This window comes from Chlamydomonas reinhardtii, chromosome 1 (genome assembly GCF_000002595.2).
Source record: "Chlamydomonas reinhardtii strain CC-503 cw92 mt+ chromosome 1, whole genome shotgun sequence".
Classification (NCBI taxonomy): Eukaryota; Viridiplantae; Chlorophyta; class Chlorophyceae; order Chlamydomonadales; family Chlamydomonadaceae; genus Chlamydomonas; species Chlamydomonas reinhardtii.
In genome coordinates, this window is record NC_057004.1 from 957,364 (window position 1) to 978,697 (window position 21,334).

General features: G+C 60.8%; 5 protein-coding genes across 5 annotated transcripts; 4 read left to right on the forward strand and 1 right to left on the reverse strand.

Annotated features, from left to right (window-relative positions):
• The first annotated feature begins 1,003 nt into the window (after window positions 1–1,003).
• Window positions 1,004–3,025, forward strand: CHLRE_01g005250v5 (uncharacterized protein). Its single transcript, XM_043058180.1, has 3 exons — window positions 1,004–1,193; window positions 1,489–1,589; window positions 1,733–3,025. The coding sequence occupies exons 1-3, from the start codon at window positions 1,125–1,127 to the stop codon at window positions 1,977–1,979; spliced, it is 417 nt and encodes a 138-aa protein (XP_042928094.1). The 5' UTR covers window positions 1,004–1,124; the 3' UTR covers window positions 1,980–3,025.
• A 248-nt stretch (window positions 3,026–3,273) lies between these two features.
• On the forward strand, window positions 3,274–8,157 carry CHLRE_01g005300v5 (uncharacterized protein). The gene is made up of 6 exons (XM_043058181.1): window positions 3,274–3,543; window positions 5,238–5,364; window positions 5,493–5,605; window positions 5,756–5,822; window positions 5,989–6,121; window positions 6,827–8,157. Exons 1-6 carry the CDS (start codon window positions 3,391–3,393, stop codon window positions 7,071–7,073), a joined length of 840 nt encoding a protein of 279 aa, XP_042928095.1. The 5' UTR covers window positions 3,274–3,390; the 3' UTR covers window positions 7,074–8,157.
• A 2,506-nt stretch (window positions 8,158–10,663) lies between these two features.
• Window positions 10,664–13,275, forward strand: CHLRE_01g005350v5 (uncharacterized protein). Its single transcript, XM_043058182.1, has 4 exons — window positions 10,664–11,819; window positions 11,937–12,083; window positions 12,376–12,476; window positions 12,620–13,275. Exons 1-4 carry the CDS (start codon window positions 11,442–11,444, stop codon window positions 12,864–12,866), a joined length of 873 nt encoding a protein of 290 aa, XP_042928096.1. The 5' UTR covers window positions 10,664–11,441; the 3' UTR covers window positions 12,867–13,275.
• A 373-nt stretch (window positions 13,276–13,648) lies between these two features.
• Window positions 13,649–18,073, reverse strand: CHLRE_01g005400v5 (uncharacterized protein). The gene is made up of 12 exons (XM_043058183.1): window positions 17,996–18,073; window positions 17,692–17,719; window positions 17,404–17,459; window positions 17,110–17,254; window positions 16,704–16,773; window positions 16,492–16,525; window positions 16,207–16,280; window positions 15,351–15,377; window positions 15,154–15,203; window positions 14,870–14,979; window positions 14,626–14,708; window positions 13,649–14,280 (listed from the first exon to the last, which is right to left on the reverse strand). The coding sequence occupies exons 2-12, from the start codon at window positions 17,715–17,717 to the stop codon at window positions 14,119–14,121; spliced, it is 837 nt and encodes a 278-aa protein (XP_042928097.1). The 5' UTR covers window positions 17,718–17,719; window positions 17,996–18,073; the 3' UTR covers window positions 13,649–14,118.
• Window positions 18,074–18,263: 190 nt separating this feature from the next.
• Window positions 18,264–20,445, forward strand: CHLRE_01g005450v5 (uncharacterized protein). Its single transcript, XM_001702073.2, has 6 exons — window positions 18,264–18,387; window positions 18,481–18,525; window positions 18,679–18,892; window positions 19,152–19,219; window positions 19,543–19,818; window positions 20,026–20,445. The coding sequence occupies exons 1-6, from the start codon at window positions 18,358–18,360 to the stop codon at window positions 20,041–20,043; spliced, it is 651 nt and encodes a 216-aa protein (XP_001702125.1). The 5' UTR covers window positions 18,264–18,357; the 3' UTR covers window positions 20,044–20,445.
• The last annotated feature ends 889 nt before the right edge of the window (window positions 20,446–21,334 follow it).

Genomic DNA, 21,334 nt, shown 5'->3' on the forward strand with positions numbered 1-21,334 from the left:
ACTTCACTTCATTCGCCGCTTGCACGGATTCACAGCGCTATGCTTGTTGTCATTTGCAATGCTTGCACATGCTGCGCCAGGTGGGCATGATCACGGACAGCAGTGACCAAAACGATCCGTCAACCATAGCCGAGGCAGTGTCGCTCATCAACGGCGCGAACATGGCGGCCTTGGACCGAGGTACCGTACAAATACGTTTCATCTTGACTTGAAATTTCAGCCGAAATGTACTGGTATGCGTCCGCGGTCACTACAGCTCAAGTATCTGAGCACTGGGCCAGGATGCGGGCCGCCAGCGCCTCCTGACAAGGGATCCCTAAAACCCCCACGCCAACGGAGCAGCACTGTAAGGGGCTAGCGCCCGAAGTCTTCCCAAGTCAACGGACAAAGTCGGACCGCAACTTCCTTGCATCATTATTTGCTGCTCCTCTTCCCACTGACTTGCTTTCCCTCATGAGTTTGGAACATGCTGCCCGACCCGCCATGCACAGGTCACAAGTCACCCAGCCCTGCTGGTCACCCAGCCCTGCTTGTCACCCACGCTGGTCACCCAGCCCTGCTTGTCACCCACGCTGGTCACCCAGCCCTGTCACCCACGCTGGTCACCCAGCCCTGCTTGTCACCCACGCTGGTCACCCACGCTCCGCTGCATGCTTCTTTGGATTTGGGACTGCTTGCCACCCAGTCCTGCTTGTCACCCAGCCCTGCTGGTCACCCAGCCCTGCTTGTCACCCACGCTGGTCACCCAGCCCTGCTTGTCACCCAGCCCTGCCACCCAGCCCTGTCACCCACGCTGGTCACCCAGCCCTGCTTGTCACCCACGCTGGTCACCCACGCTCCGCTGCATGCTTCTTTGGATTTGGGACTGCTTGCCACCCAGTCCTGCTTGTCACCCAGCCCTGGAGATTGGGACTGCAGAGGTGGGGCCGCATTAGCCCACTAAACACGGGCTGCTTTTACACTGCAGCATTTCTTTTGCTAGCCATTGTAAAATAGATATTTGATATGCGACAAAAGAGCCGCAAGCGCAAGAAGCTGGCGGACGAGGAGGACAGCGAGGAGGAGGAGGACCCTAGCACTTTTAGCGTAAAGACCACGTTGCGAGCCGCGGGCCGCATAAGGCCATGCAGCGGCTGCTGCGGCGCTGCTACGCCCGCAGCGTCGTGATGATTGATGAGTACTGCACCTCGCAGGTGCGCGGTGGTAGGGTACTAGGGCGGCGGGGGGGGGGGGGTTGTTTATTCCAGAAACCGAAGCGGGGGGAGAGGGGGGAGAGGGCAAGTGAGGCCGGCAGATCAGGGTGGACAGGGACGTGCTGGATGGACTGGGACAGGCAGGGTGGGCTGGGTGACAAGCAGGAGGGATGACAAGCTGGAGGGATGACAAGCAGGGTGGGTGACAAGCAGGGCTGCGTGACCAGCGTGGATGGCCAGCGGCCAGCGTGGGTGACAAGCAGGAGGGATGACAAGCAGCGTGTGCCTCGTGTAGGTCTGCTACAACTGCGGCCTGCGGGAGCTGCGGAAGATCCTGCCGCACAACGGCACGCGGCGCTACACTGTTCTGGCCTGCGACGGCTGTGGAACCGTCTGGTGAGCACGACGCATGGGCCGAGGGGCTGAGGGCAACTGGGGACAGGTGGGCTGAGGGCCTGAGGACAGGTGCTCCGAGGACAGAGCTGAGCCTTTCCTTGCATGTCACTGGCTTTCTTGTGCTTGTGCACGCGCTGGCACAGGAATCGCGATGCCAACGCGGCGGCGAACATCCGCCTCATCACCGCCTGCCTGGAGGAGGGACTGCCGCGGCCTGAGGCGCTCACGCGCCCCATCCACGGCAGTGGTGGTGGCGGAGCAGGACGACAAGGAGGAGGCCAGCGCGCGCCCTGCACCCGTGCGGCGCCAGGACCGGCGGCGGCGGCAACCGCCGCTGCGGCTGCCGCGGATGCTGATGCTGCGGTGCAGGGCGGCGGCGCCTACGGCTAGTCTGAGATTATGACGCGTGGGTATGGACCAGCGTGGGTGACAAGCATACGGGATGACAAGCAGGGCTGGGTGACCACCAGCGTGGGTGACAAGCAGGGCTGGGTGACCAGCGTGGGTGACAGGGCTGGGTGGCAGGGCTGGGTGACCAGCGTGGGTGACCAGCGTGGGTGACAAGCAGGGCTGGGTGACCACCAGCGTGGGTGACAAGCAGGGCTGGGTGACCAGCAGGGCTGGGTTACAAGCGTGGGTGACAAGCAGGGCTGGGTGTGAAACAGTATTGGTGTGTCTTGTCTTGTTACTGACATGCGTGGATACAGCACAACGCTCGCGGGACTACGCTGTTCTGGCCTGCCCTGGTTGTAGAACCGCCTGGAATCGCGATGCAAGTGCTGCTGTTGTGCGGTAGTGTCGTGCGGTTGAGGTAGCTAGTTGAGTAGTTGCGTATTCGCCGTCCAGACAATGTCTGTCGACGAGGGGAGGCCCCCTTACGGGGGCCGGTAGCCCCCTTACGCCTGCCCTATCAGTGGCCTCCGGGCCCAAACGCATCGGGTGTGAGGTGGCCTGTGCTTCGGCTGCGGTCGGGGTGCACGGCTGCTCCATGCGGGGGCTGGGCGCGGCGCCTGTGCTTAGGCGGGACTGACGTGGCCATATAAGGTGTTGTGCACTGGGGTGGCCTCCGATGACCCATTCAACCCGTGCCAGGCAATTGCCGCGGGAAGTGTAAGGTGAACCTGGTGACCAGCGGTCTGGGCTGTGACACGGACAACATCGTGAAGGAGGTTGAGCGCCTGGTGAAGGTGGAGAAGGTGAGCGGGCGGGGGTCTTGAGCTAAGAGGTCAAGCGGACCCTAAGAGAACGGCAAGGCGAGGTGGGGAGGAAGGCAAGTCGTGTCGGACAGGGTTTCCAGGGGTGCTTGCCCAAACCCGCACGTATGTGTCAAATGTGCAAGAAAGTTGTCTTGACAGCAGAGTGCGTCATGTGTTGGGATACAATCTGTACTGCACGTTCCCAAACAGGTTTTGGCCATCATCGGCCCAGTGTGCTCTGGCACTGTCCTGGCCGCCGCCCCCACCATCAACGCCCTCAAGGTCCCCGCCATCACCGCCACCGGGGGCGCCCTCGCCATCAGCACCGCCGGCCCCTACATCTACCGCACCATCGCCACTGCCGTAAGCATCTGCAGCACCCCTGCGGCATACGGTACATGCTGCCAACGGATACAATGTCCACACGCACACGCCGCACCTTCAGCTTGAACTTACCGCATAGGTTAGTAGCACCAGGCGCTACGATTCCACATCTCTTGCGCTTAGATGATTTGCGGCTTCGTGCTGCGGCTTTGTTCTATCCCACCACGCAGCAAGCGTACCTCAACAAGCTAGTTTCCTTCCTCGCCACCAAGTACAAAACCATGGCAATCGTGTACGACGACACCCTGCTCGCCGCCGACTGGGTTGGCCTTGCTGAGACGTACTTTGGCCAGCACGGCGGCAGTGTGACCTCCAAGGGCCAGTTCTCCAGTGAGAATGGCACCGTGCCCCAGATGGAAGACTTGGTGAAGACGGTGAGGAAGGGCGAGGGATTGGTAGTGAGGGACTGGGGCGATAGAAGAAGCGATGGGGCGGGTGGGAATGAAAGATGGGGCGGGAGCTTAAGGACTCATTGGGCACATGCGGACATGCGCCATGCCGCTACGCACGTACTAGTGGATGCCCGCATTGGCGCCGGTGTGTATGGGTGCGTAGTGACAACATTGTATGTTGCTCCCCCTGGCTCTCCAGCTTGCATGAAGCTTCAGATCACTGTATCTGAGCACTGGGCCAGGATGCGGGCCGCCAGCGCCTCCTGACAAGGGATCCCTAAAACCCCCACGCCAACGGAGCAGCACTGTAAGGGGCTAGCGCCCGAAGTCTTCCCAAGTCAACGGACAAAGTCGGACCGCAACTTCCTTGCATCATTATTTGCTGCTCCTCTTCCCACTGACTTGCTTTCCCTCATGAGTTTGGAACATGCTGCCCGACCCGCCATGCACAGGTTACAGGTCACCCAGCCCTGCTGGTCACCCAGCCCTGCTTGTCACCCACGCTGGTCACCCAGCCCTGCTTGTCACCCAGCCCTGCCACCCAGCCCTGTCACCCACGCTGGTCACCCAGCCCTGCTTGTCACCCACGCTGGTCACCCACGCTCCGCTGCATGCTTCTTTGGATTTGGGACTGCTTGCCACCCAGTCCTGCTTGTCACCCAGCCCTGCTGGTCACCCAGCCCTGCTTGTCACCCACGCTGGTCACCCAGCCCTGCTTGTCACCCAGCCCTGCCACCCAGCCCTGTCACCCACGCTGGTCACCCAGCCCTGCTGGTCACCCACGCTGGTCACCCACGCTCCGCTGCATGCTTCTTTGGATTTGGGACTGCTTGCCACCCAGTCCTGCTTGTCACCCAGCCCTGGAGATTGGGACTGCAGAGGTGGGGCCGCATTAGCCCACTAAACACGGGCTGCTTTTACACTGCAGCATTTCTTTTGCTAGCCATTGTAAAATAGATATTTGATATGCGACAAAAGAGCCGCAAGCGCAAGAAGCTGGCGGACGAGGAGGACAGCTGGGCTGGGTGACCACCAGCGTGGGTGACAAGCAGGGCTGGGTGACCTGCAGGGCTGGGTTACAAGCATGGGTGACAAGCAGGGCTGGGTGTGAAACAGTATTGGTGTGTCTTGTCTTGTTACTGACATGCGTGGATACAGCACAACGCTCGCGGGACTACGCTGCTCTGGCCTGCCCTGGTTGTAGAACCGCCTGGAATCGCGATGCAAGTGCTGCTGTTGTGCGGTAGTGTCGTGCGGTTGAGGTAGCTAGTTGAGTAGTTGCGTATTCGCCGTCCAGACAATGTCTGTCGACGAGGGGAGGCCCCCTTACGGGGGCCGGTAGCCCCCTTACGCCTGCCCTATCAGTGGCCTCCGGGCCCAAACGCATCGGGTGTGAGGTGGCCTGTGCTTCGGCTGCGGTCGGGGTGCACGGCTGCTCCATGCGGGGGCTGGGCGCGGCGCCTGTGCTTAGGCGGGACTGACGTGGCCATATAAGGTGTTGTGCACTGGGGTGGCCTCCGATGACCCATTCAACCCGTGCCAGGCAATTGCCGCGGGAAGTGTATGAAGCTTCACCACGGTCCAGGTCCTCCTCTGGTGCGTACTCTCGCCCCTCCCAAAACACGCAATTCCAAATTGGAATTTCCAATGTTCTCCCATCAACCAAAACGACACAGGCTCTGGCGTCGAAGCCGGGGTTTATTTTCTTTATGGCCACGTCTGCGATTGCGCCCGAGCTTGAGGTTGCGTTCATCAGGACTGCCCGCGCCGTGGACCCCAAGTTCCCCATCGCTATGCCGAACGGTAGGTTCTCCGCGCGCAGATGATATTCACATACACAGTGGCCGGCGGTCTCGGTGCGGACCCCACGTTTCCACGGACTACTCCCATGAAGCAAGTTGATCAAGGACATGCCTGCCTGCCATGCACAGGGTACGACGAGGCGGCCAAGGCAGGCCTGGAGGTGACGGCTGCAAACGGCTCCAAGTCTTACCCTGCTCTGGTTGACGGTATCTACTATGTGAATGACGTAATCTACCCGAAGGTGCGTGTTGATGTCTAGAGGAAAAGCGCCCACGCACGGAGATTCGTCGGAACTTGTGTTGCTGTTATGTAAGGGTGCCCCCACACGCAGCACTAACCATGCTGCCTGCCTACCCCATGCTTAATTTCTTGCATGTCTTGCCACACATAGGCGAACGACCGCTACAAGTCCATGTTTGGCATCACGTATATGCCCACACTGGACGCTGGCGCCCAGAGTAAGTCTGATCCCACATTTCGCTAAACCCATCCTGACACCACCTTCATTCCTGTCTATAACGCCTGTAGTGGTGCCGCGTCCGTAAGTCTCACATGCTGTAAATCCTGTAATGGAGCAGCAGAGGTGAGCCATGCATGCGCGCCTTTCCCCACGCAATCGCACAGGCAACTCCTACGACGCCATGAGCGCCATCATCCGCGCCGCCCAGGCCGCCGGCTACAGCAAGCTGAAGAACATCAACAAGGCGCTGTCGAGCAAGACCTTCACCTTCCCGCGCTACGGCGGAAACACCGGCAGGTGAGGCAGACGCCAGCTAGCCAATGCAGGACAAGTTGCACACATGCATGCAATGCCACAGCCAGCCCTGCTTGTCACCCAGCCCTGCCACCCAGCCCTGTCACCCACGCTGGTCACCCAGCCCTGCTTGTCACCCACGCTGGTCACCCACGCTCCGCTGCATGCTTCTTTGGATTTGGGACTGCTTGCCACCCAGTCCTGCTGGGGTTGTTTATTCCAGAAACCGAAGCGGGGGGAGAGGGGGGAGAGGGCAAGTGAGGCCGGCAGATCAGGGTGGACAGGGACGTGCTGGATGGACTGGGACAGGCAGGGTGGGCTGGGTGACAAGCAGGAGGGATGACAAGCTGGAGGGATGACAAGCAGGGTGGGTGACAAGCAGGGCTGCGTGACCAGCGTGGATGGCCAGCGGCCAGCGTGGGTGACAAGCAGGAGGGATGACAAGCAGCGTGTGCCTCGTGTAGGTCTGCTACAACTGCGGCCTGCGGGAGCTGCGGAAGATCCTGCCGCACAACGGCACGCGGCGCTACACTGTTCTGGCCTGCGACGGCTGTGGAACCGTCTGGTGAGCACGACGCATGGGCCGAGGGGCTGAGGGCAACTGGGGACAGGTGGGCTGAGGGCCTGAGGACAGGTGCTCCGAGGACAGAGCTGAGCCTTTCCTTGCATGTCACTGGCTTTCTTGTGCTTGTGCACGCGCTGGCACAGGAATCGCGATGCCAACGCGGCGGCGAACATCCGCCTCATCACCGCCCGCCTGGAGGAGGGACTGCCGCGGCCTGAGGCGCTCACGCGCCCCATCCACGGCAGTGGTGGTGGCGGAGCAGGACGACAAGGAGGAGGCCAGCGCGCGCCCTGCACCCGTGCGGCGCCAGGAGCGGCGGCGGCGGCAACCGCCGCTGCGGCTGCCGCGGATGCTGATGCTGCGGTGCAGGGCGGCGGCGCCTACGGCTAGTCTGAGATTATGGCGCGTGGGTATGGACCAGCGTGGGTGACAAGCATACGGGATGACAAGCAGGGCTGGGTGACCACCAGCGTGGGTGACAAGCAGGGCTGGGTGACCAGCGTGGGTGACAGGGCTGGGTGGCAGGGCTGGGTGACCAGCGTGGGTGACCAGCGTGGGTGACAAGCAGGGCTGGGTGACCACCAGCGTGGGTGACAAGCAGGGCTGGGTGACCTGCAGGGCTGGGTTACAAGCGTGGGTGACAAGCAGGGCTGGGTGTGAAACAGTATTGGTGTGTCTTGTCTTGTTACTGACATGCGTGGATACAGCACAACGCTCGCGGGACTACGCTGTTCTGGCCTGCCCTGGTTGTAGAACCGCCTGGAATCGCGATGCAAGTGCTGCTGTTGTGCGGTAGTGTCGTGCGGTTGAGGTAGCTAGTTGAGTAGTTGCGTATTCGCCGTCCAGACAATGTCTGTCGACGAGGGGAGGCCCCCTTACGGGGGCCGGTAGCCCCCTTACGCCTGCCCTATCAGTGGCCTCCGGGCCCAAACGCATCGGGTGTGAGGTGGCCTGTGCTTCGGCTGCGGTCGGGGTGCACGGCTGCTCCATGCGGGGGCTGGGCGCGGCGCCTGTGCTTAGGCGGGACTGACGTGGCCATATAAGGTGTTGTGCACTGGGGTGGCCTCCGATGACCCATTCAACCCGTGCCAGGCAATTGCCGCGGGAAGTGTAATATGGATACGCCCCGCACATACTGTAATCGTGCCTCTTGGACAGGTTTGACGTGAACGGTGACATCATGGCGGACGCGCAGCTGCAGACCTACAGCCCTGTCACAGGAGAAGCCGTACCACTGGACGTTATGCCTTAAAGCCACTGTTCTATGAGTAATGGAGTTACGTTAAATCGTTAATCAGTGAGAGGTGGAGGTGTTCCCAGATTGCAGTTCTGTGGGGACGCTTGATTGGCTGGATGTCTGAGTGCCGTCGGTTGAGGGTGCTCTGTCCTATCCTCATACTGAAAGACTAGTAGGCTGTGGCGGCCGTGTTTTGGCCCGCATCAGGTAGACCCACAGATGTAACAACAGGTGGCACGCGTGGGTGGCGCAGCCGTGGGGCTTGGAGCACGGCGGATGTACGACAATGACTATCGGGACTTCGCCACCTTGCCCCTTACCCTGTTCCATCGCACGCTGACGTTGTCGATGAACTCCCCTGACCAGCGACAAGTCTGGGTCTGGGCCAAAACCACTGTTTGGTTGGATCCAGCCCCATGCAGCCGTGCCGGCCAAGTTGTGAAACCCCCTGTGCGCGAGCGTGCCCCCCCATCTGTCCTGCGACAGCCCCAGCTTGTCGCCTCCACATCACATCTAGGAAATTGCAGCCCTCCCTGGGGTAGTTTGGCACTCGTGGACAGGGGAACACCGTCCTCTTGCCCGACCTGGCTCCGATCTGCTCCGATGAGGTGGCAGGTACGCTAGCTCACCAGGGCTTATGTCGGGATTCCGGGATAGCAGTATTCCGGGACAACAGTATTGATTATTTTACATCATAGACACTTGCTATTGGTCTCCGCGCCCCAGATAACAACTCACTCGCGCCGAGCGTTGTGCACAAAGCCACAAAGCGTTGTGTACTTGGTTCAGAGCCGAAGACACGATTTAGCGAGCACAGCGTGTTATACCGGGACGATCTAACCCTGCAATAATTGCCTTTACCGTTGGCGTTGATCCTGTATAGTCTTGTTGCATGAGTTTGAGGCAGCTTCATTTTATACACGTATTGACACTTACATTGTATTCTATATCCATAACTCGAATGCCCTGCTAATGCCTTGCACTGGGTTGGACTCGCACCCGGTTTTCAGCCAAGGCATGGGTTGTCGACCCCTTCAGAAGCTCATTGAGTACAAATAGCCTGTTTCAATGCATCATACTGAGCCTCGGCTGAGAGCCGCATGTGTACAGGGACACCCCTAAATGCGGGGTACTTGTTGCGACCTTCGAGTTTGGCCTCCATACTTAGTTCTATGTGAATATCTGATGCACCTTTACATGCTTGCACTGAAAACATAGCTGCACCCTCGACCCCCAGCAGAAGTCACACGGGCTGCTTGCAGCGTAACTCCTTATATTTTGCAAGGGACTCGGGTGGCAGAGGCACACGGGTGGAGAGGGTGGAGGGACTGGAGATGGAAGGGCGGCAAAGGCACACGGGTGGAGAAACTGGGGATGGAAGGGCGGCAGCCAGCAGTACGGTCACATCCGGCAGTGGTGGCGTAGGGAAAGAGGAGGCGTGAGGAGGCGTGTGCGTCAGCCAGGCCTTCTGCAGTACCCCTTTGCTTGCATCTGGTCTTGATACACAGCAGAGACGTATCACGCAGCGGTGCAGCCCTTGTAAGGGCTGTCCTATGCCACAAGCGCGCCCGCAAGCCCTGCTGGACAGTGCCCAGGGGCCCTGCCCTGGCGCCGTGCTCTGGGCTCCTGCGCGCGACCCGCTTCCGGGTGTGACCATACTGATGGCTGCTGGTCTTATAGCCAGGGCTGTCTGGAAGCGCGGGGCCTGAATGGGCACGCAGCAGAGGGGCTTGGCGGGGCCAGGTGGGCCTGGGACGGCACGGCGAGGGCCGCGTGCGACGGCACGACCTGGCGCACCTGCGTCGTGTGCTTGCTGACATGTGCGAGTATTTCACAATTCACAAATACTATGTAACTATGTAGTATGCGCGTCAGGCACACTCGGGGCTGGCGACCGAAATTGTTTTCGCCTTTCCAGCGCGACAGGCCCTCGCGCGAGCGACGCAAGGCAAGCCCAAAAGTCGTCACTTTCCTGGCGTCGGTTCCTTCATACTCCTTTAAGCATATACATCTAAGTATCTGATCGCAAACAAGCTACCTTGACCCGGGGGTAGCCCGAATCCTAACGAAATGCGGGGCCCCTGAAGATGCCGACATGCCCACACGCGAACCAGCGATGCGCGCCTTGCCCAGCCAGTAGGCTGTGGACACGCGCCTAGGGCCGCGAACATACACCAGCCATGGTGGAACATTTATGGGCCCGCCAAACAGGCGCTAGGTCAGTCCATGGACAGCGTGCCGTACGGGGCTGACGGACGCCCGGCCACGGCAAGGCCAGGGCACTGCTGGTCCTGCGGTCTGCCTCCCGTGTTTGCATGCCAGGTAGTGTGTCTTGGCAATGGAGGGCAGTCAGGCGCGGCGCACAGCCTCCATAGCACTTGGGCGGCCTCACTACACACACCCAAGCGAGCACCCCCTCACGGCCAAAATGCCAGCACGCCAGCGCGCCTGCCATTACGCATTACCTCCTGACCATCGACTCCGCACCTGAACTTCGTTCGAGCTGTGCCACCCGCACTGGCAACTCCCATATTCCCACCCCACCACTGTTTCGGTTTCCGGTTGTACTTGGCTCTTATGCATGCTGCGCCAGGTGGGCATGATCACGGACAGCAGTGACCAAAACGATCCGTCAACCATAGCCGAGGCAGTGTCGCTCATCAACGGCGCGAACATGGCGGCCTTGGACCGAGGTACCGTACAAATACGTTTCATCTTGACTTGAAATTTCAGCCGAAATGTACTGGTATGCGTCCGCGGTCACTACAGCTCAAGTATCTGAGCACTGGGCCAGGATGCGGGCCGCCAGCGCCTCCTGACAAGGGATCCCTAAAACCCCCACGCCAACGGAGCAGCACTGTAAGGGGCTAGCGCCCGAAGTCTTCCCAAGTCAACGGACAAAGTCGGACCGCAACTTCCTTGCATCATTATTTGCTGCTCCTCTTCCCACTGACTTGCTTTCCCTCATGAGTTTGGAACATGCTGCCCGACCCGCCATGCACAGGTTACAGGTCACCCAGCCCTGCTGGTCACCCAGCCCTGCTTGTCACCCACGCTGGTCACCCAGCCCTGCTTGTCACCCAGCCCTGCCACCCAGCCCTGTCACCCACGCTGGTCACCCAGCCCTGCTTGTCACCCACGCTGGTCACCCACGCTCCGCTGCATGCTTCTTTGGATTTGGGACTGCTTGCCACCCAGTCCTGCTTGTCACCCAGCCCTGCTGGTCACCCAGCCCTGCTTGTCACCCACGCTGGTCACCCAGCCCTGCTTGTCACCCAGCCCTGCCACCCAGCCCTGCTTGTCACCCACGCTGGTCACCCAGCCCTGCTTGTCACCCACGCTGGTCACCCACGCTCCGCTGCATGCTTCTTTGGATTTGGGACTGCTTGCCACCCAGTCCTGCTTGTCACCCAGCCCTGGAGATTGGGACTGCAGAGGTGGGGCCGCATTAGCCCACTAAACACGGGCTGCTTTTACACTGCAGCATTTCTTTTGCTACCATTGTAAAATAGATATTTGATATGCGACAAAAGAGCCGCAAGCGCAAGAAGCTGGCGGACGAGGAGGACAGCGAGGAGGAGGAGGACCCTAGCACTTTTAGCGTCAAGACCCGCAGGCGGAGGCGGAATGACCGCCGCAAGCGCCGCCTGCAGGCAGGCAAACCGACGCAGCCGCCACGGTACTGGAGCAAGAAGCTCCGGAAGCTGGAGGCAGCAACTGCGGCAGTCGCAGCGGGAGCTGGCGGGGGTGAAGCAGCTGGGCAGGGGGCATGGGCGCCGCTGCAGCTGCACTGGTCGGACATCCGCTTCCGCTCACGGAAGTTCGGCGTGTACTCACAGTCGCAGCGCGTGCTGCACCGTGAGGCGCGTCGGCTTACGGGCGGGGCGCCCATGTCGCGAGTGAGCATGCGTGCATGACGAGCAGCGTTACCAGCTGTCCTTGTCCGCGGCTGTGCTTGGGCCTGAGTCCCAGGTCATCCACCCCACCCGCACCAACTTCACCCCCGCTGCACACAGGTGTCCATCGGCTACGGCAACGCCAGCACCGGCCACAACTCCGTCATCAAACGCCCCAGCCGCGGGCCGCATAAGGCCATGCAGCGGCTGCTGCGGCGCTGCTACGCCCGCAGCGTCGTGATGATTGATGAGTACTGCACCTCGCAGGTGCGCGGTGGTAGGGTACTAGGGCGGCGGGGGGGGGGTTGTTTATTCCAGAAACCGAAGCGGGGGGAGAGGGGGGAGAGGGCAAGTGAGGCCGGCAGATCAGGGTGGACAGGGACGTGCTGGATGGACTGGGACAGGCAGGGTGGGCTGGGTGACAAGCAGGAGGGATGACAAGCTGGAGGGATGACAAGCAGGGTGGGTGACAAGCAGGGCTGCGTGACCAGCGTGGATGGCCAGCGGCCAGCGTGGGTGACAAGCAGGAGGGATGACAAGCAGCGTGTGCCTCGTGTAGGTCTGCTACAACTGCGGCCTGCGGGAGCTGCGGAAGATCCTGCCGCACAACGGCACGCGGCGCTACACTGTTCTGGCCTGCGACGGCTGTGGAACCGTCTGGTGAGCACGACGCATGGGCCGAGGGGCTGAGGGCAACTGGGGACAGGTGGGCTGAGGGCCTGAGGACAGGTGCTCCGAGGACAGAGCTGAGCCTTTCCTTGCATGTCACTGGCTTTCTTGTGCTTGTGCACGCGCTGGCACAGGAATCGCGATGCCAACGCGGCGGCGAACATCCGCCTCATCACCGCCTGCCTGGAGGAGGGACTGCCGCGGCCTGAGGCGCTCACGCGCCCCATCCACGGCAGTGGTGGTGGCGGAGCAGGACGACAAGGAGGAGGCCAGCGCGCGCCCTGCACCCGTTCGGCGCCAGGAGCGGCGGCGGCGGCAACCGCCGCTGCGGCTGCCGCGGATGCTGATGCTGCGGTGCAGGGCGGCGGCGCCTACGGCTAGTCTGAGATTATGGCGCGTGGGTATGGACCAGCGTGGGTGACAAGCATACGGGATGACAAGCAGGGCTGGGTGACAAGCAGGGCTGGGTGACCAGCGTGGGTGACCAGCGTGGGTGACAAGCAGGGCTGGGTGACCACCAGCGTGGGTGACAAGCAGGGCTGGGTGACCTGCAGGGCTGGGTTACAAGCGTGGGTGACAAGCAGGGCTGGGTGTGAAACAGTACTGGTGTGTCATGTCTTGTTACTGACATGCGTGGATACAGCACAACGCTCGCGGGACTACGCTGTTCTGGCCTGCCCTGGTTGTAGAACCGCCTGGAACTGCGATGCAAGTGCTGCTGTTGTGCGGTAGTGTCGTGCGGTTGAGGTAGCTAGTTGAGTAGTTGCGTATTCGCCGTCCAGACAATGTCTGTCGACGAGGGGAGGCCCCCTTACGGGGGCCGGTAGCCCCCTTACGCCTGCCCTATCAGTGGCCTCCGGGCCCAAACGCATCGGGTGTGAGGTGGCCTGTGCTTCGGCTGCGGTCGGGGTGCACGGCTGCTCCATGCGGGGGCTGGGCGCGGCGCCTGTGCTTAGGCGGGACTGACGTGGCCATATAAGGTGTTGTGCACTGGGGTGGCCTCCGATGACCCATTCAACCCGTGCCAGGCAATTGCCGCGGGAAGTGTACTTGGCTCTTAGTCCCCACACGCCATGAGCGCCATCATCCGCGCCGCCCAGGCCGCCGGCTACAGCAAGCTGAAGAACATGAACAAGGAGCTGTCAGCCTTTGCGGTGCATCAAACGGTGGTGCTGTTACAAACAGTAACACGTGTTACATTAACGCATGCTCAGTAACACGTCAGAAACAGTACAACACCCCCCGACCTTGCTACGGTGCGGCCGGCGCCCCTGCAACTATACGTGTAGCAGCGCAATTCGCCCGTGGCCCGCCACACGCGCCTAACCGATTGATGTGAACTTCCATGCAACGCTTTACTTATTGCTGCAGCAATAAACGCAGGCAACTCAAGGCAATTGCACTTAGATCGGGCCCAGTGCGCCCACCAATCAATCAACCCTCTGGCCACAGCAATATGAACATCACTGTGGCTAATCTAGCATATCTCGACATCAGTGGCACTGCATGCCCCTCACCGATTCAGGCACACAAACAGCCGCCGGCGCCGCTTCATGGAAGCGCGAGCACGCGGAGCAAAGCCGGCGGGGAGAAGGGTCATCAACATCCTCGCTCATCAGCGATGGCGGCATCCTCAGGCGCCCACGCTCATCATCATGCGGCCTCCGGCCACGCCGCCACCCACGTGGCCGCCGCCTGCGGTGTGCAGCACCTGGCCGCTGATGTACGAGGAGTCCTCTCCCGCCAGGAACACGTAGCAGGGGCCGCTCGACACGGCGGCGGCCTCGCTGTCCACCTGCACGTGCGGGCATGCGAATGTGTGGGGCGGTTATAAGGGCATGTGCGCATGCATGGGGCGGGTTGGGCGGGCTGTGGGATGAGGTGTGGGGGATTGGTGGAAGTGGGAAGGGGAAACGGGCGGGGGAGCGGGGCGGGGGGAGGGCGGCAGAAAGGGAGGAGGGACGGGCAAGGAAAGGAAAGCGGCGGGTGGGAAGTAAGGAATGCGGATGCAAAGGTAGAGCAGACCCCAGTGAAGCGACTCGTGCTCACACAAGTGGCATGCGTCAACGAACCTTATCTACATGTAGCATTGACCCATGGTCGTCAACAAGTACCCCACCCCAGTCATGCCTGCACGCACCTCTTGCTTGGCGCCGGCGGCGGCTGGGGCAGCGCCCACGGGCGTCAGCACGGGGCCGGGAGTCACGGCGTTTACACGGATGCCTGTGTGTGCATCGGTTTGGAAAAGAGATCCGTGCATGGGTGTGTGTTTGTGTGTGCATTCATGTGGAACCGCGAATCCCGCAGCATATCTCCATCTCCACTCCATCCTTCCTGTGACTAAAAGCACCTGCTAAACCAGCACTCCAGTATCCCGTCCTCACCGCTGCTGACCGCGCTCATGTGCAGCGCCCGGCTGAAGGAGGTGACGGCGCCGGCGGTGGCGGCGCCGTCCAGCAGCAGGGAGTCGCCGCCCGCACTGGCGGTGGGCAGGCTGCCGGCAAGCGAGAGGGGGGGAAAGGGGTGAAGGGAGCGAGACACACATACGCATACATACACGCACACGCACACGCATCGATCAGAAACACAATACATGACGTAGGTGCGACCTTCCCCTTTTGCCTCGTATCACACACGCACACATATCTTGCACACATTGCACGCACACCTGGATGCGTTGATGATGGAGGAGCCGCGCTTCAGGTGCGGCCAGGCGGCCTGCGTGCGTGACGTGGATGTGGTGGGTAAGCGCGTGCTTACTTGCTTGTGGGCGTGCAATCATTGCAGTACAGCGCATCGCCCCGCCCTGGCCCTGGCCCCGGCTCCCTTTCTTTTTGGTGTACGGCTGGCATCCATGTGACGTACGCGGCACATGTAGATCTGGGAGTAGATCTGCGCGTGACACGGGATGTGTGATGAATGATGAGCGGCGGTGTCAAACACACGTGCAGCAGTAACCGAGCATGCAGTGAGCCCGCCGACAAGACGGAGACCATCGAACCCGTAGGCGGGCAGGCATGCACGTGCGACCTATCGCACCCTTTCCACGCCACACACATGCCTGCATTGCTGCTGCCCTGCATTGCTCTCAACACACGCGCACTACCGTACCTAATCCCTATCACCACGCATGTAATTAATCATTTTGGCAGAAAACCAGAAATACCCCGCACCTGAGGGGGGGTGCGGGGTTCTGCACGAATTGTTTCGGGTGGGGTGCGGGGTTCCACAGAAATACCGATCTGGGGCGTGCCGTGCCGCCGAAATCGCCAAACCGCCAAATTATCAGCGCTAGTACTACTTATACAACGAATACCACTACGGAGTATCCATTCCACGTACTCTGACGAGAGCGAGGAGTCGGATTAGAGTGCTGGGGCTGGGGCGGTGGCGGAGGGTGGCGGTGGTCCGTGGTGGTGGCGGTGACGGCGGTGACGGCGCATGGACGGCACTGTGCAGTTTCACCACTGCGTTGCCTAGCCCCTTGTACACGCACACTTGGGACCACAAACCACGCAGTTCACGGCTGCGTGGTTCTGTAAAGTTGCCACACCGTGGGGTGCGTGGTGCAAAATAGAAGCCGGTTTAGGGGTGCGTGGTGTAAAAATAGTTTTATTTTTTCAGGGGTGCGTGCTGATCAGCTAAACGTACGGTACTTTGCATGGAGGCCGGCTGGCCCCATGGCCGTGCCCCAAAGCCCCAAACGTCTCACGCCACGCACGTTTGTCTTGAATGCCTTCCGCATGGCCTCTGGGTCCATCTGGGTGATGTCAGTCACCGGGCAGGGCTCGGCAGCTGCATGCGTGTGTGCGTGTGCGAGTGGCGAGCGTGTTGTCAGGTAACCCCGGGAGAGGAGGGTAGAGACTGGATAGCCAGGAAAGAATACGCAGCGCGCACTGCACACAAACTGGTGCACAAACACTAACACCCCGCATGCATGCACACGCGCGTTTTGTTCCGAATACCGTATACATGCACGCACGCACGCATGTACGCAACCACGCACCGTTGTTGACCAGCACATCGATACGGCCGTACTCCTGCACGCGCCCAGAGAGCACGCGGGGGAGGAAAAGGTGGACAAAATCGTGTGAGCGGTTAAAGGAGGTGTTGAATATGCCCCCACTGCACCCTTCGAGCGTTCTCCTTCGGGCCCACCCGTATCGAGAGCCACCCCTCGTTCGGGCCACCGCGTGCTCCCCACCCCCTGCTCCCCACCTTGATCGCTGCCTCCACCACTGAATTGCAGAAGGCGCTGTCACCCACGTCACCCGTCAGGACCAGGCAGCTGGGGAGGGAGAGAACGGGAGGGAAGGAGAGGCAGGGACGGAGTGGCAAGGGAGAAGGGAGATGAGATGGGCGTCCGCCACACAAGCTGGCAAGCCTCTTTCCTTGCGCCTTCCCACCCGCAGCTCGGCAAACTCCTGACTCCTGACTCCAACCACACACGCCGCATACAGCCACGCCACACATACACACACACACACACACACACACACACACACACACACACACACACACACACACACACACACACACACACACACACACACACACACACACACACACACACACACACACACACACACACACACACACACACACACACACACGCCACACCCACGCGGTGCCCTCCTTGATGACCAGAGCCTTGGTGTCCTCCGCGCCCGCCTGCCGCCCCGACCCGGCCGGGCCCACCACCACCACCGCCGCCGCGCCCTCCCGCGCGAAATGGGCGGCGGCGTAGCGGCCCGCACCCCGGTCCGCGCCTGGGTGTGTCGGGTGGGTTATGTGGATAGGGTGGTTCGGGTGGGCAGGATGGGCGGATCGGGGGCAATCGGGGCACGGCGTCGACATGATGGTGCATCACTCATGGCACGAGGACAGGGCCCCTGCCCACTGCCTCCCCAGTCCCCACCTGTGACGATGCACACCTTGCCCTTGAGCTTGGCGCTGCCCTTGTAGCCCATCAGCCTGAGGGGGTGGGCGGCGCGGCGAAAGTGCCGGAAGAGCAGGTGGACGTGAGTGGGCAGTGGGCACTGCTAGCAATGCTCCCAGATGCCGGGAAGCTGCGGACCCGCGGACGCGTTGCCGCCGCTCGCTGCCGGCAGCCTCCAGTCCGCGCTATCCTGACCGCCGTTGCGAACATGGCTCATAAAGTACAGGGCCGCTTCCGCTGCACACCCATAAGCAAACGCGAACGCACATGTCGCCCTGTTGCACTGACGCCATTTCTGCGGAGCGAGGAGGTTTGTGGCGCGGCTTGAATGTGTTTGTTGACGGAAAAAGGGGTGGTGCGCGTGGTCAAGGACTATAAGTGAATTTGGTGTAAGCACGCATGCTAGCATGCCCCTGCACTTCCAGCAGGCTGTGGTCCCACGGGGTACGTGCCATCAGGACGATGCCTCACCCCTGCCAGCGCCACCCACGGCCAGCATCCCTCCCCCACGGCTCTTCCCCCTGTCCGCCGTAGGCTCCCTCACCTCTTCCCACCTCCCCCATCTTCATACCTTCATGGTATCGGCCTTCCCAGGAGATCCAATAATGGTTGACATGCTGAAGTGGGCCGTGTCCCTTGCATTCTGGACACCGGTTTTTCACAATGTGCAAGAACTCTTGCCAAATTATCGCAGCAATTGCATGATGCACGTTCTGCATTGGGTTCCGCACCCAGTGTCTGAAATAGTCGTTTGTAGTGGAATCGGTCCCAATCCCGAGGGGCCTTCGACATCGTTGTTTTGGGAGCAAACATTTACTTTATAGCTACACACGTCAAACGATTACTTTTGGCACTAATCTGATTGACATTCACACCTCGCGCTAGAGTCATTGCATCGTTTTTCTTGCGTCGCGCGAAAAGCACTAACGCAGAATGGCTGACGACGAGCTTCCTCCCCAGCCGGTACGCCGCAGCTCCTATTTGCAACATCATCAGTTTGCTTTCGTGACTGCCCGTGGACCGCGCTCAGCCATGGCCGCTTCCTTGTATTTGCAGGTGTGGGAGGGACCCCTCGACGAGGACGGCAAGCCACATGGACTGGTAAGTGGTGGGGCGGGGCTGGGACGCGGCTGCAAGGGCGATACCCACCTGACGTTGCTGAGCGTTCAACACAGCCCTCGTTGTCATGGCACCCGTCGCAACGCTGGTGGGCCATGGCTCAACCGCACATGCAAACCCCTGTCTGGCGTGCAGGGCAAGATGGAGTACCCTCCCCCTCCCATGGGCGAGGACGACGAGGAGGAGAAGCCGGGCGACAAGTTTGAGGGGACGATGGAGCATGGCGTGCGGACGGGGAAAGGGACATACACGTGGGGCGTCAGCGGCGCTGTGTACACAGGCGACTACGTGAACGGCAAGAAGCACGGGAAAGGGAAAATGGTGTACCCTGACAAGGGCGTGTATGAAGGTGAGGGATGCGGTGGAAGGGCGAACGGGGGCTCAGGTGTACGGCATGCTTCAGATACGGAGCAAGGGTGTCGCGCGGGTTGACCTGGCCAGATAGGTCCGCACGCTCAGGCGGTACCGGGCTGTTGCTGCTGCTGCTGCTGTGCCTGTGGCGATCACCAGTGCGCGGGCCCTGTCGCAGGGCATGGCGTGTCTCCTTGTCCTCACATGCCTGACGTGCTGCTGATGTTGCCGGTGCTGCCCTAACGCGCCGCCTGCAGGCGACTGGGTTGAGGACGTGATGCAGGGCCAGGGGACATATACCTACCCCAATGGTGACATCTACCAGGTGGGTGGGTGGCCAGGGTGGACAGGTGGATGGGTAAGCGGGAGGCAGGGGTAGGGGTGGGCACATTGGTTTGGGGGGTGGGCAAGCTGCTGGGTGCAGCAGCACAGGCCGATGTAGCGCTGAGAGAAAGCCGGTAAGGGAGGCAAGGTGCAGGGGGGGGGGATATGTGAAGCGCCGAATGCCTATCGTACCGTACCTCCCGAAGCATCCTTCCACTGTCGCCCTGCTCCCACCATGCCTCCAGCCTCCTACCTTGCTTTCCCCGCGAGTCCCCTCCGAACCGCTTAAACCCCACTTCCCACCACAAATCCCGCGAATCCCAGGGCGCCTTCTGGGCGGGCAAGCGCCACGGCAAGGGCATGTACCACTACAAGGGCCCCTGCTGCCAGCTGGTGGGCGACTGGGCGGACGGCGGCTTCACCTACGGCCGCTGGGTGTACGCGGACGGGTCCATGTTTATGGGCAAGTTCGGCGGCGCGGCGGCGGACTCCAAGCCCACGGCAGGCAGCTACTTCTACAGCAGCAGCAGCCTGGTGCAGGAGGGGCACTTCGCCAAGGACGGGTCGTGGGTGGGGCACCGCGACCCTGCCGTCGGCAAGGTGAGGAGTGATGGGGGGAGGCTGAGTGGGCATGGTGGGGGGTTAGCAGAATGTGTTAGGCGATGTGGGATGGGGGGAGCTGGGGAGAGAGGGTAGTTAAATCAAAGAAGTTGAACCCTGGGGGGAAGGGGGGGAGGTCGAGGGCCCCTGCATCAGTCGTTAACCGCACCGTGCTGCCCGCCCCGTGTGTCCGCCCCTTCTACGCAGGAGTTCTCTGTGGCATAAGCAGCCGCGGGAGGCACCGCCAGCACAGGAGCATGAAGCACTTAGTGAGTGATGACTTAGTAAGATGTAGTGCGCGGAGGCCGCGGTGCCACAGTGGTGCAACACCATCATACGCAGGACGTACGGTAATGGGCCGTGGGGTACAGCACTGGTGGTGCATGGCCCCCAAAGCGGCTGGATGTTATCGGAGGAACCTATGACCATGACAGGTATTTAAATGACAATATGGACAGTCTGACAGGACTGGCGTGTGCACTGTGATCTCTGGATTGTTGGCGTGCACCGGCCCCCGCAGGGGGCGCGGCGCACCTATACGTTTCAGAAAGGGGGGGCCCCTGTCAAGTTGGTAAACACACGTTCCCGGCCCCCGCCGACTGAACACAGCCGTTATTTAAGCCATCCGTTACACGAAGCTACTGTACACAAGAAAGAAGAGGCCCCAGCGACAAAGTTCCGATACCCGACTCGAGTCAGGAAACCTCGATCGCGAAAGTAACTGAGGCTAAACCATATTCCGCGCACTCCAACGCATAGAATGGAGCCGGATGCCTCAAGAAAGACAATTATTAGGCCGATTTCATCGCACAGGCTGGCGCTGGTCCTAATTAATTATCAGATACGTAGATTGCTTCAATTTCAGCACTTATGTACCTGTCAGGGATCCCGTAGGTGTGTAAGCTGTGAGCGCGAGCACCTGTCCTTATTAGTGCCGTGCTGGCAGCCCCACAACGTGAGACCTATTAAGCTGAGACTCTGTTATTATTATACTTGCAAAACGTGTAAGGCTGAACGGTTTCGCCGCAAGGGCGAACTTGAACTTACTTCGCGACGTCCAACTGTCCGACGTCAACGCACAGCCCCAACCCCCCTGCACCGGCACCCAGATCACATAGAACTGATAGTGGAGTCTGTATCGCGCGGTGGGGGACGGTATGACGGGTTTTGGTGCTGGGGGGGGTGGTTCGGCAGATGGCGAGGGTGCGGGGCCAAGCAGGGCCGAGCTGCGGGCACGCGGGGAGAACTCCGCGCGCGCCCTCGTAATTTCATAGAGCGTTGGCCCAGCTATTAATATTACATTAATACGTAAGTATTTAGAAGCTGCGCGGGCGAAAACGAGCGATTTTGCGTCCATTGGACCCACACTCCATTTCCCCGTGCATGTTGCGTTTTTTCAAGCATGTCAATAAGAGGTGCTGGGCCCCGACCCCGACCCCGCCCGCCCCGGTCAGGTTGTGCGCACGCCAGCATCCGCAGTACCTGTGGTCCAACGTATGTTACGACTCTGGCACTC

Bases quoted from the DNA above. Each gene is read 5' to 3' on its own strand.
- CHLRE_01g005250v5 (XM_043058180.1), top strand. From the start codon at position 1,125: ATGCAGCGGCTGCTGCGGCGCTGCTACGCCCGCAGCGTCGTGATGATT. The intron at 1,194-1,488 runs GTGCGCGGTGGT...TGCCTCGTGTAG, and splicing joins ATGAGTACTGCACCTCGCAG to GTCTGCTACAACTGCGGCCT. The intron at 1,590-1,732 runs GTGAGCACGACG...GCGCTGGCACAG, and splicing joins GACGGCTGTGGAACCGTCTG to GAATCGCGATGCCAACGCGG.
- CHLRE_01g005300v5 (XM_043058181.1), top strand. From the start codon at position 3,391: ATGGCAATCGTGTACGACGACACCCTGCTCGCCGCCGACTGGGTTGGC. The intron at 5,365-5,492 runs GTAGGTTCTCCG...TGCCATGCACAG, and splicing joins CCCCATCGCTATGCCGAACG to GGTACGACGAGGCGGCCAAG. The intron at 5,823-5,988 runs GTAAGTCTGATC...GCAATCGCACAG, and splicing joins ACTGGACGCTGGCGCCCAGA to GCAACTCCTACGACGCCATG.
- CHLRE_01g005350v5 (XM_043058182.1), top strand. From the start codon at position 11,442: ATGCGACAAAAGAGCCGCAAGCGCAAGAAGCTGGCGGACGAGGAGGAC. The intron at 11,820-11,936 runs GTGAGCATGCGT...CGCTGCACACAG, and splicing joins GCGGGGCGCCCATGTCGCGA to GTGTCCATCGGCTACGGCAA. The intron at 12,477-12,619 runs GTGAGCACGACG...GCGCTGGCACAG, and splicing joins GACGGCTGTGGAACCGTCTG to GAATCGCGATGCCAACGCGG.
- CHLRE_01g005450v5 (XM_001702073.2), top strand. From the start codon at position 18,358: ATGGCTGACGACGAGCTTCCTCCCCAGCCG. The intron at 18,388-18,480 runs GTACGCCGCAGC...TTGTATTTGCAG, and splicing joins ACGAGCTTCCTCCCCAGCCG to GTGTGGGAGGGACCCCTCGA. The intron at 18,526-18,678 runs GTAAGTGGTGGG...TCTGGCGTGCAG, and splicing joins ACGGCAAGCCACATGGACTG to GGCAAGATGGAGTACCCTCC.
- CHLRE_01g005400v5 (XM_043058183.1), bottom strand. From the start codon at position 17,717: ATGGCGTCAGTGCAACAGGGCGACAT. The intron at 17,255-17,403 runs GTGGGGACTGGG...CGACACACCCAG, and splicing joins CAAGGTGTGCATCGTCACAG to GCGCGGACCGGGGTGCGGGC. The intron at 16,774-17,109 runs GTGGGTGTGGCG...CTCCCTCCCCAG, and splicing joins GTCATCAAGGAGGGCACCGC to CTGCCTGGTCCTGACGGGTG.